The 12754-nt window shown below is 37.7% G+C and overlaps 3 protein-coding genes across 3 annotated transcripts; 2 read left to right on the forward strand and 1 right to left on the reverse strand.

The window, feature by feature from the left end:
• Positions 1-103: 103 nt before the first annotated feature.
• LOC133836025 (zinc finger protein 540-like) lies at positions 104-1847 on the forward strand. The gene is given in 4 exon segments (XM_062266292.1): positions 104-694; positions 696-891; positions 957-1463; positions 1532-1847. Coding segments are annotated over 4 exon segments (1380 nt in total). The 5' UTR covers positions 104-306; the 3' UTR covers positions 1821-1847.
• Positions 1848-2208: 361 nt separating this feature from the next.
• LOC133836022 (large ribosomal subunit protein bL19m) lies at positions 2209-3344 on the forward strand. Its single transcript, XM_062266288.1, has 2 exons — positions 2209-2364; positions 2422-3344. Exons 1-2 carry the CDS (start codon positions 2301-2303, stop codon positions 3276-3278), a joined length of 921 nt encoding a protein of 306 aa, XP_062122272.1. The 5' UTR covers positions 2209-2300; the 3' UTR covers positions 3279-3344.
• LOC133836023 (protein unc-50 homolog) lies at positions 3333-4512 on the reverse strand. Its single transcript, XM_062266289.1, has 3 exons — positions 4097-4512; positions 3677-4036; positions 3333-3614 (listed from the first exon to the last, which is right to left on the reverse strand). The coding sequence occupies exons 1-3, from the start codon at positions 4425-4427 to the stop codon at positions 3478-3480; spliced, it is 828 nt and encodes a 275-aa protein (XP_062122273.1). The 5' UTR covers positions 4428-4512; the 3' UTR covers positions 3333-3477.
• Positions 4513-12754: the final 8242 nt, after the last annotated feature.

The raw sequence follows: 12754 nt of genomic DNA on the forward strand, positions 1-12754 counted from the left end.
GTGCCAATTTTATTGAAAGAATTATGAAAATCTTGTTGGTTTTTTTTATTTTAGAAATTTGTAAAATCGCTATATTTGACTAATTTCTTCAATTTAAAAAAAAGCTTACCATATTTATTTTAATACCAACAATTATCATGAGCGGTCACATTAGAGTGGTTTATAGTCGACCAAATTGTTTAACTCACACATACACATACACGACCATACATATGTGTGTATACACTAATTTGTAAAGCCAACGAGTGTAAATATTTTATTGAATGGTTTGTAGACGTTCTGGCATAGTGTCCAACAAATTTCAAAATGGACCGAATTTGCCGGGTTTGCATGGACAGTTCAGTTACGTTGGTGGACATATTCGCCCAACGTCAGCAGCCATCGCAAAAAGAGCCCGACCTGGCTGAAATGCTAAATGTATTTTGCACTGTGAAACCGAATGATTTGCTGCCCCAGCAGATTTGTTTATCATGTGTGCTTGCCACCCAGAATGCCTACAAATTCAAATGCACTTGTGAGGAGAGCAATCGACAACTTTTGCAACTGCTCACAATAAAGAAACAACAGCAACAAGAACAAATTCAACAACAACAACAACAAGAAAACATTTCCACACAATATATAGTTCCCCTGCGACGATGCTGTTTATCATATCGCGGAGTTGCCCGTGAACTTAAATTGTGTCAAGAAGGAGCCAGTATCCCGCGATGATGAAGCACCTAGCTCTACATTCCGACAACATCCGCCATTATTTGTGAAATCTAAGGAAACACCCTTAAGAAAACGCAGAAATAAGTATAAAGTAAAGAGCAACAAACTGGGCTTGGATGACAAGTGCCGATACTGTGACAAAGCTTTCTCCAGCTCTTATGCAAAGCGATTACATGAGAAGTGAGTTCTACGCTCATATAATAATGTAATTGTAGAATTCACGAACTTTCTCTTTCATCCCCTAGACGACATACGGGCGAGAGATCACATATATGTAATTCTTGCGGCAAAGGTTTCATACGTAGTCACGATCTCAAGATACACAATAAACGTCTTCATACTGACGAACGGCCATTTCAATGTCAGCTTTGTCCACGATCCTTCATTGCCAATCATCTACTTAGAACCCATATGAAGCAACACAAATATCGCTGTGATCTCTGTCCCTCTTACTTTAAACTACAATCTAAGCTACGAATACATATGGCAGCGTCGCATGTTACAAATGATGAGATTACTAATCAAAGGATTCGCAAATGTATTGTGCAGCCGAAATCTAAAGGACTTCCAGCCTTGGAACGAGGATTACGTGATAGATTAGCGCCTGTTTCATACGAGGAACTAGATATGGACTGTGAATTGAATGAGATAGACACGCCTTTGAATTACAACGAATTGAAGTGTGACGCTCGCGATAATCTCTCCGATATTTCCGAAGATAAGCCTAAAACCTTTGTGAAACGCATAGACAAGTAAGTAGTAACTAATTAAATTATATATATTTATTTGTCATTGTCATTTATATGTATTAATTCATTAGATATTTTTGTGACATCTGTGGAAAGGGATTTCCCCGAAAATACGCGTTGACCCAACACTACCGATGCCACACAGGCGAACGTCCCTACAAATGCAGCATGTGTCCTATGGCATTTACCCAAGGACATTCGCGAAAGCGCCACATGCACAGGAAACACAGCAATTATATTAATAAGGAATTACAGATTCCGCCTTTGAAACGAGTTGTCGTTCGAGTTGCTCGCTTGCAATTGTCACATTTACTCGCTCTCAAATGCATCCAGATGACTGAAGAAAACGCTATCAAATAGAATGTTTCAAAATTGAACACCATTGAATTCAATTGTAATTATTTTAAATATTATTTTGTTATTATTTTGTTATTTAGTATTTTCTAGTATTTATTATATTATTATTATTCACGACCATTTAATTACGAATGCAGCGAAACAAATGATTATTTTTAATATAAAGAAAAATGAAATTTTTTCTTGTGTATTTAAAAATTAATAAAAATATGAATTACAATTTGGGAATGAAGTCAACGCAATTATCTTTTATTTGCAATCATTTATAAATAAGTAATAACTCGTATAACTGCCGTCTAAATATTGAACATGGATTTGGGATTCAAAATTTGCGCGTACTTTTTAAAAATTATCCCATCACTAATAAAGTGTATATATATATTTTGGTATTTTTACGAAAGCCCATTAGTACATTTCGAAATTGGATTTGCGGTCACGCTGCTTTAAGTGTGATTATCTAAACATTTATTTTTTTAAGTCAAAATGAATGTAAATGCGAGATTTCTGACAAACAGAATAGCACAACAGTGTGTATACAAGCGTATTGGTAAGAAATGATATTGTCAAGTGATGAAAACCAATCTACCTTCAATGTTCATTTCAGTCACATTTTCTACTAAGCCGACAGAGCAGTCGGCGGCAGCAGCTGTGCCCCAACAACAACAACAGCAGCAGCATGATGCAGTTGCGCCGCCAGTTCGAAAGCCAATTGTGCCGGCACATTACCGATTTGTTTACCCTGAGTTTTTACCCGATCCCAAAGTCGAATGGCGAAATTCAATTCGTGAGAAACTCGAACGTTTGGATATGTTAAATCGCCGTCGTCAAATCGAACTTCCCGAATTCTATGTGGGTTCCATTCTGGCCGTGACTAGTTCGGATCCCCATGCTGCCGGTAAGACGAGTCGTTTCGTAGGCATTTGTATTCATAGAGAGCGCTGCGGATTGCGTGCACGTTTTATATTGCGCAACGTTATCGATCACCAGGGGATTGAAATTGTTTATGAGCTGTACGATCCAACCATTCAGAAAGTTGAGGTATTGCGTCTAGAGAAGCGTTTGGACGATAGTCTCTTTTATCTTCGCGATGCATTACCCGAGTTTAGCACTTTTGATGAGCATATGGAGGCAGAAACTCTGGAAGAGGGAACGCCAGTGCCTATTAATGAACTGAAAGTTGTGTTGCGTCCACGTCCCTGGCTAGAGCGCTGGGAACGTCAAAACTTGCGTGGAGTGGCCAATATTGATCAATATCTGAAGGATAAGCATCGCAAGTCGTCAGAAAAGGTACAAAAGCCTTGGGAGAAGTACGATCTGATGAAGCAATACCGTGCCACTATTCCTGAGGAGGAGCAAAAGGAGATATTTGCTGAGGTTCATACAGAACTTCACACATTGGAACTGCAACGCAAGCGTAACAAGCGGAAACGCACCTTTGTCAAGCCTAAGCATCTGGCTTAAATATTGTTAAGCTATGGCATTTGTTATCCCTATATGTACTATAATAAAAAACGATTCTTCTGTGAAGTTAAACTTGTATGTATGATTAACATGGATTACACTACAGTATTAGATTATTAGTCATTATAATGTAGGGATCGCCTAGAAGCTAAGAAGCAAAATAATTTACAATCCACATCACATAATGCTTAGTGCTCTCTCAATATACGCGATATTTGTAAAAGTTTACAAATGAAATTGTTGCATTCCAGCCAATGATTGTGACGACAAGATAGAGTAGGAAGATAATGGGGAGCGCAATGAGTATAAGACGTGTGTTCTTTAAGTGAGGAATACCTGTAAAAGGAATGGAAGCATTAGCCAAATGTCAAGATACGTTTTATGAAAGCGGTACTCACAGTTATATCCAAGGAAAGTGATGTAGACATAATAGCTCATGGCCATCAGCCAAAAGGAGTTGCCAAGGAAACGGGAAATGAACCAAGTCTGGCTAATCAGCCAATTGTAGAAGAACAACTGTATGAAATGTAGCAGCATTAATGGCGGAAAGAATGCATTCAAATGCACATCGAATGCATAGCCCCATTCAATGTCTGGCTCGAGATTGTTGGTGCGCAAATAGCGATTCGTCACCGCCCAAAAGAATGATGCAATTATGATGCCCACAAATATGCAATCGACGAATACTACATAGAAAATGAAAGAGATGCTCTGCCAAATTGACAGTCCAAGAACATATGCAAATCCCAATGAGGTTACTGTAAAATCAAATAAGAATATCAGTGCAGATTCCAATTTGGGCAGTAACTCCAACTTACCACATAGACAAATAACAAGGAGAACCAGAAATGCAGGATCATCGCGCGCAAACTGAGATTTGGTTTGTTTCCTGTAATTAAAATTTCTATACACTTTTTGTGGCGCTATAAACAAATAGATCATTTGCCAAAGTGCAAACTCAAAATCCATTTGATTGAATTTTAGCAGTCGTCGCAGATATTTGTAACTTTTTGATGTGGCCGAGAGGCAATCCTTGCGATAGCCAACTGGAGGTGGCAGCGGCGATTGCAGACGAGATGCACTTGAATATCCAGACACCACCGAGGGCGTTGGCGATGTTGTGTATTTAACATGGCTGTATTGGCTCATTTTACGCAAATTTTATAAACTAAATATGTAAACGTAAACGTCTTTCATTTTATGTCTGCACGAACAGCTGATTAGTGGTGGTAAAGGTGGTGAGAAACATTGATTATAATACCGATGTATCGATATTCTACAACATTTAAAAAAATCGATTTTTTATGGATGGCCTCGATACATTTTTTGAACCCAAAATATCATATTAGGGATTTTGTGTGGTAAGTAAAATTTATTTAATTATTATTTTATTCTGCTTTATTCGTATCATTTGAATTTCATTTGCATATCGAGGTAGAGATTTTCTTGATATAAAAACATTTTCCGAGAGAAAATCGAGACATTTTACTGTTTGCGGTAACACTATGTGACCAGCTAATTTGAACTGCCGCCACTAAAAATATTCAAATTTATGATAACGACAAAGTTGTAATTTTTGGAAACCAGTTCTGTACAATTGTAAATTAGAAGCAAATGCAGATAAAAACGAGAAGCCAATAGAAAAAAAACAGAAGAAAAAATAAAGTCTGTAGCAAGGAGGCAAAATCATTGAATCAGGAAACATCAAAGTTTTCAATATTCTGTCAATTTAAATGTGACTAGTCATAAGTTTATACCTCTCCCATTCTCACCTTTCCAGGGAGTGGAACACAAAAATATTTTTCAGAATTACCTCACATACATGTTTAAGACCCTTTGCTTTCATTCTATACCAAGGTTTATGTAAAATGTATATTTGTGTCACTTGAAAACCAAATCGTAAATTGAAATGTTTGATTGGATACTTATAGTATTTAGTTATCAATAGTGATAGTGAGAAAAAAGGAAAAGTGAAAAGTTATAATCAATAAGTAAGCAAAAGGCAAAAGTAATCGTATAAGTAAAGTATAATTGAAGCTATAGTTACTGATAATAGTAAGCAATTAATGTACTACAGTAAAAATTATCAATACTAAAAGTAAGCCAAACAATTTTCTGCGATAATATATACATACAAGTGATGCACGTTGCTGCAAAATATTGTTACTAAAGGTGGTAGAGAATTACATGTGTAAGACTCTAAGGAACTGACCATAAATTGTCCCCCCACACTGTCGTTAAACAGACCCAAAACTCCCACAAACTGCAATCCCGACATTTAGGCAGTTCAATGGAAACGCAGAGATTCAGCTGCTGATGCTGCCAATGCGCCACAATTAAGGCATCATTGAATAGATTTTTCAACGCTGTGCGACATCAACGGAGCGGTCAACGGTCAACCTGGAAGGGTCACCGACGATCAGCTGGCTAGGGGCAAATTTATGGCACAAACTCTTAGCAATTGGACGGAAAGACAATAAGCAATCTTTATCACATTTATTGCAATGCCCTTTGGCATTGACAACAGGCGAAGATCTGAAACGCAAAGGGCCTGGACAAAAGGAAAGCGGGTGCCAAAGGGCGAAGAAGGAGAAGGTCAAAACAATGGCCGACGGCTGCACAAAAGGAGCAGCAAGCGAGCGTGCGCGCGTCTCAGACAGACACCTTTTTTGAGGTCGTCTTAGAGGTCAACGGGGGACTTACTTCACCCAAGGGAACGATCTTGAGTTTGCACTCAAACCATTTAGTTCTCTCCTGGTACATTGAGTGTTTTCTAATGGAACAGGGGATGAATTTTCCTCTAGCATACTCGTAAGTTCCCTCTCTCTCTCTCTCTTCCTCTGTCTGTTGTGCATTTCAGCTGAGTGAGTTCAGTTTGCCACTTGGGCGATCCATCTTGTCCAGGCAGCACAACACAGGACACTTCCGGATTGCATACAATTGTCATGCGGCAACAATTGCGCTTTTCATAATACACACATATATTTCTTAAATGTTTGTTTCTTCCGATTGTTTGTCACCTTTCTGTTTGCTTCATTCTTTGCTGCAAATGGTTATTGGTTTTTTAGATCATGTTACGTTTTTTTGTTTGTCCAACACATAAGAAGGATCCATGTCAGTCAGATCTTAGCTACAAGACAAACGGCTAACTTGGGCAACAGTAGTAGACAAGACAAGAAGGGGAAGAAGGATGAGGTAAAGGAGCAGCCGCCATTTCTTGGCGCCCATAAAAATTAAACGAAAATTAAGCGTAAACATGAGAATTCTGTCACATAAATATTCCCCCGAGAAAAAAGGGAGCATAGCGATCACTGCACCTTGCCAGCAACTATTTTTAGTCCTTTTGGCATCGGTCTCAGTATCAGAGCTGCAGCTGTTGACTCGTTCTCCTCTCGTATTTACATCTGCACAGTCTGCTCGCTACAGTTGACTTATGCGCTGCTGAGGTTGCTACTTGATTAACACATGTCCTGCCGCCATGCGGGCGTATCCCTGACATGCACATTGTACATAATTCTCGACGCGTTCGAGTTCGAGTTTACGGGAGTCGCAACAGCTTCGACAATATGTTAATGCTTAGTTTGTTGATGCTCTTAACTCATTCATTATGAATTGGAGGTGCTAAGTGTGCGACATGTGTGTGGCGCACTGCAAACTTGCAACGCTGCGCAGCGCACTGCATACGAATATATTAGGTTGGCCAAAAAGTCTTGCGGTATTTTTATTGAATTTTCAATTGTTCATAAAATTGGTTAGAATAATGCGCCGTTTTGTTCGATGACGAGTTCCCAACGAGATGCCAACTTCATAATGCCCCTCTTATAGAAGCTCGCTTTTCTATATATATATATTTTCTATAAATGGTATTCATCAACTTACTTGTCCAAATAGCTCTTTATGCAACTTTCAAATATATACAGCTTAGATGTTGGAAAGTGGATCGCATCAAACTAATGGGACTTATGAATAATAATTAATGTTGAGTAGTTTTATAAAAATTATAGTAATCATTTTTTTGCAAATTATTTTTAAACAGTAAAAAACCGGCAGTATCGTCAAAATATGCCGTATTTTGCCATATAAAATTGTAACTTCTAAGACATTTATCTAATCGCATATAGAACAAAGTTATTATAACCCATAGCGTATAACAACTAAAAAACATTTATAAAGTGTTCAATAAACAATTTACAATGTTTATAATGTAAAACTATTGAATCCATATGAATACTCTTATCTAAGCTCCATGCAATTTTTGTGTCTTATCTAATCTATGTAAGTATATGCATGGATAGGTAAAATAAAAACAGCTGAGAGCAGTCAGAGTTGTAAATTAAAAATATTCTAAGTAAGAATATCACGTAAAATCGAAAAAATTCAGATCCAACTCATGCGGTTTTGTCATCAACGCACTCATTGTAATGATAAAGCACGATTTGTAATTAAAATAATTTTTTAGTTTCACAATCGCTAAAACCACAGAGTTTTTCATGCTCTATAGAGAATGCCACAAGATTGCGATCCATGGATATGAATGATCGTTAAAATACAATAAATACAAAGCATATAAAGCATACAATCAATCATAAGATGCTGAAGCAGACACGCAAATCCTTAAGGAAATCAAACAATGACGCCACGAGCGCACGAGGGAAGAATCTTGAACTTAGCTGAGCTGAGGTTAAGACGACGATTTGCCAGGGTGAGGCAATGTTGCGCGTGCTCAGCACACGCTCCCATTAAATGTTTACGCTATTACGCCAGCCAAGCATTCAGGCAGAGAGTCGGGACAGAGAAAGGGACCCAAGGATCACTCCGGAAATACACAAATCTTGCGCGCCAATGTCGCGACCCTTGATGGCATTTGGCTGCTGCTGTTGTTGTTTCGGTGCACGCGTCTTCTTCTGATTGTAGCCTGACCCCGGGGTGAAGTTCAAAAATTAGAGAGTTTGCTTCACAAATGATTTTCTTATTCTTGGTCCTTTGGGGGTTTGTTTGTTTTTCCACAGAAGTGAGAGAAGATTCAAATGAGTGCGGGGTTAAGTTGGACCTATGCAATATGTGTAGATCTTTGGCGCGACCTTTAGCAACTTGACATCTGCCCGTTATGGAGCTCTACACTAATTTCTGGTAGTTTTTCATAATATTCCAGACATTAAAATTTGTTCCCTTTTTGTTTAAAACGATGTCTTAACAAACTGTCTGTGTGTGTGTGTGTTCTTTGCTGGTAAAGCAGAGAACATAGAAAAATTGAGACATGAATTGGCGATACAGATTTTTTGCCAAAAGTCGCTGTCAGCTTGAATTTAACGCCAATTGCACAGCTCACAAAAAACGACTAAAGATCGAGAGGGGATTGCGATTTCATGGCTATCAGCCATGTCACGATCGCACCAATTAGAGTCCGGCACAAAGGACATCTCGAAGGAGACACAATCAAAAAGAAAGGAATTCACTTCAACTAATCCCGTCAGCGTGTGATTGGCATGCTGTAGCTCAGCTAGGCTCAGATCAACTTGGAGATTTCAATCAATGAATGAAAATGCAACTCGAATTCCGATTTAGATTTAGATCGCCAACAATATGAAAATGTCACGCTTATCTCTGGCTGGAGTCCAGACCGTTTGATGGCAGTTGCCTTTTCCTGTGCCCTTGGCTTATGTTGTGGTTTTAGCTCAAAAGGATGTCAAGACCGGGGACCAGTTTCAGTTACAGTTTCTTTTCTGTAGCCTGCGCCTTTTGTTGTTTTTGTAGCCCACGCCGCCGCACGTTGATGTCACACCGGGCAGCGGGCATATGAAACCGGATGAAACATGAAAATAATAACAATATGAGTGCGTATCCTGTGCCAGGATATTGGCGCGCTGCCACATTGAAATCGTATTTTCATGACAACAACGAAACAGATTTGCCCCGAAATGAGATGCAGGCGTTGTTGCCATTGCCACAGCCACCGCTGCTTGTGTCCCGTGGTTCTTATTCTCCTACTCTTCTCTGTCTATGTCTCTATCTCTATCTCGGTCTCAGTCTCGTCCACGGACTCCTCCTCGTTCTGGCCGCGTGCCCGTCCATTTTGGCACTGTCATTGTGCTGACGACCGTTATTTGAATGACATTTGAATTTGTGCAGAGACCTGAACTCAGCTCACAATTCAGCAGTCTGCCACTTCATTGTTTCGCTAGCATTGGGCGTCAATTTGTTGTTGCATCGAGGTACGAATTACGAGTGCATACTCTTATTATGCGATGACTCACTCCACTGTGCACTCCGAGTAGGAGCACCGGCAGACGGCGGCGAACAATAAGGATCTTAGCTGCTAAAATTCATTGCGATTCATTTAAAATAGTTCGGCATGCATATGTAATGATTTTCTTTAAATCTCACGATTATATTCTCAACAGATCAAGACTTATTTATTACCAAGTTTATCAAATTTTATTTAAAACAGTTTAGATTATTACAAAAATCAATTATAATAAATTTATTAATTCAATAAGTTAATACTTAACATATAATATATATTTTATTATGAGTAAAAGAAAATGGTCAATAATGTTCTCAAATAAATGTTCAAATATTAATTTTAATTTATAGTATTTGATAATAAATAATATAACTTTAAATTATATATATAAGTTCTATACTTGTATACTTATCAATTAAAAAATCGTAAAATTCCTAAAGGATATTTTATCATCAACCTCAATTGAATCCTTACATTGATATTGGTGTTGCTCATAAAAAAAACGATCAGTTCGAAACCACGCCCAATTTGAACACCCCTAAAAAAAGAAAACGGAAATCATTCCACTTCAAAGGTTAATCACATAATGAGACCTCACATGGATCACGATATCTACACCAATTACCATGTCAATTGCATCGAGTGTATAAAAAAACACACCCTATAAAAAATGCGCGATAAGTGGCGCTAAGAATCATATTAGGGGTGCGTATGTGACTCCTCGATTACAGCATAATTTAAAAAACGGGCGAGGGGAAAGCAACAGGCGCCGCGTAACAAAGGGCAAGGGATCAGGGAAAATGAAACAAAAAAAAAACGGAAGTTGTTTTTTTTTTTTTATGAAGTGCTGCCTTTTTATTGGTGGTTAATTTGAGTGTGCACTCAATGTGATGAGGGTAGCTCAATGCCGATGTCGATGTCGATGATGATGCAACAAGTATGTGGCACGGGCCACGGTAAAAAGAGCAACAGTCAAAGGATAAGGATAGAAGGGTTCCTTCTTCGTTTAGGCTATTTATATAAACGTGAGACAAGGGAAGGGTTTATCTCGATGTATTTCTTTTGATTGCCTAATGTGTTGAAAAGTAAAGTAGCTCTGTCGCACGTTTCGGGCACACATTTTCAAGTTCAATGCCAGGGATCTTGTGGTGCCACGCGTCCAAAAATGCCGTCACTTCTGTGTAATCCCCTCGCGTTGATTGGTCCGCCATTATGGCGTGTCTATTCTTACGTGATTTGAAACAATACGAGGAGCTCTCTATAAATAAAAACAAACACTTTAAACTCTTTTTCGGCACTCGTCGGGCACATTTCATTTTGTTTTTATTGCCTTCCGTTAATTTGGAGTTCTCCGTCTCCTCGATGGTGACACGGAGTGTGCGCAAAGGGATTATTGAGGGGGGCTTACACGAAGTAGGGGAGATGGATATATGTAGGGACTTTAATGTGGTTCGGGTGATGGAGTGAAGATTTCAATGGTTGAGGGTTGGGTTTCATGGCGACAACAAGAAAATGGCGATTCATAGAAAATATCAAAGAGTTTTCCATTCCCAATACTTATTAATACTATAAAAATTAACTAAAATATAAAATTTAACACAATTTAGAAAGTTTATTATTTAAAAATATTGCTACGCTATATCATTCAAGTATAAATACACTAAATCGAATTAATTAATTGAAGCAACTATAAAACCTAAATGTTTTAAAGGAATACCAAGTACAAAACAAAAAGAAACGCCTTGAGTCTAGGCTAAAAAATACTTTTCTTAAAATATACCATATTGATGTAAAGAAACTGCTAAAATATATGAAAGGTATTTCGTATATAGATATACTACTACATTCAAAATATACCGTTGAGTATAAATTATATCAGATTTTCAGCAACTTAGATCGGACAGATTATTTCTTAAATTACTTTTATGATTTGTATTTATTTTGAATTAAAAACACTGCAGCTATTATTGAACGCACTCTCGCTTTAAAATGAATTACGATTTATATTCTGTTGTAAAACAAACTTAATCAGTGTGTAATAATAACAGCAAAAAAGTATAACTTATACATATACCTTATGTGGTCGCCTAATATCCTTCTGCCTGTTACATATGAACATATTCAGTACGCCCACAAAGTGATGAAGTAGCGTTGTTGAGTATATGGTAGATTCAACAAGGGTATTTCGTTATCAAATTATAATTTTATAATCTCGGCGAATGCAAACATAATAAACTTAGAAAGTGATCTACTATATACTCAACTTCGTTATCAAATTTTCTATTTTACAATGACAGCGGTTGTGAGCAGTACATACAAAAAACTACACTTCTTTACGCAAGACAAAGAAATCTAAAGTACGTCTATTTCATTGACCAACCGAAAACACGTGTAATTGCCATAGAACTTTCTGGAATCTTCGAATGTACAGTTATTTTTTCGCAAATCAACTAGCTGTGAGCAAATATTTTTCGAACAAGATTCGAACTCTGATAAGAAAAGCTTTTTTGATAATTAGAATAAGCATTATTATAAATATAGCATTTTATTTAAAATAAGAGTGAGTGCGTCTAACCTAAGACCAGCAGTGTACATATGTTCATTCAACTTTTACATATGTACATAATACACTCATATATACTCAATTTCGTTATCAAATTATTATTTCACAATCAAGGCGGTTGCAAGCTGATTTCAAGCAGCTGTTACAATTGCAAAAAATTGGAATGAAAAATCACCACTTCGTTCGATGTGTTGTTAGAAGAACACAAATGGAAAAGGGTTAGAAATCATCAAAGTAACACCTTTATTTAAGGGGTTTTCCGCTGTGCAATGCAAAATGTTTGTATTTTTGGATGAAAAGCAAGAGAATTGTCGTTGCGCTGCGCTGATGATATTGCTGATGCTGATGTGGCAAAAATCAATGTGCCGCATGGATGTGTGGCAATGGAAATGGCAAAAACTGCGTCCTCTCCCCTTTCGATCGGCAGTAGTTGAATTGAATTGATGACCAGCTGGAAAATGTGCTTAGCCCTAAACAATTGAATCAATAAGCAAAGAAAATATGTGCAACATAATGGATGCACTTCACGTTGAACAAATAAATAGACGACAGCTCGGCCCTGATGGATGCGGTGGCAGTCAACATAATCACCTGCCTGCCACCAAAATGGAAAGGATTGTGTGTTTGCAAGGACAGCTGATGATTTCCATATTGAATTTAGACTACGAT

The sequence above is a fragment of the Drosophila sulfurigaster genome, chromosome 2R (genome assembly GCF_023558435.1).
Source record: "Drosophila sulfurigaster albostrigata strain 15112-1811.04 chromosome 2R, ASM2355843v2, whole genome shotgun sequence".
In the NCBI taxonomy this organism is placed as follows: Eukaryota; Metazoa; Arthropoda; class Insecta; order Diptera; family Drosophilidae; genus Drosophila; species Drosophila sulfurigaster.

Excerpts from the sequence above, each read along its gene's own strand:
- LOC133836023 (XM_062266289.1), bottom strand. The coding sequence starts at position 4,427 with ATGAGCCAATACAGCCATGTTAAATACACAACATCGCCAACGCCCTCG. Across the intron at positions 4,037-4,096 it reads CCTTGTTATTTGTCTATGTG|TAACCTCATTGGGATTTGCA; the intron begins GTAAGTTGGAGT and ends TTGATTTTACAG. Across the intron at positions 3,615-3,676 it reads CACTTTCCTTGGATATAACT|GTATTCCTCACTTAAAGAAC; the intron begins GTGAGTACCGCT and ends TTCCTTTTACAG.
- LOC133836022 (XM_062266288.1), top strand. The coding sequence starts at position 2,301 with ATGAATGTAAATGCGAGATTTCTGACAAACAGAATAGCACAACAGTGT. Across the intron at positions 2,365-2,421 it reads GTGTGTATACAAGCGTATTG|TCACATTTTCTACTAAGCCG; the intron begins GTAAGAAATGAT and ends TGTTCATTTCAG.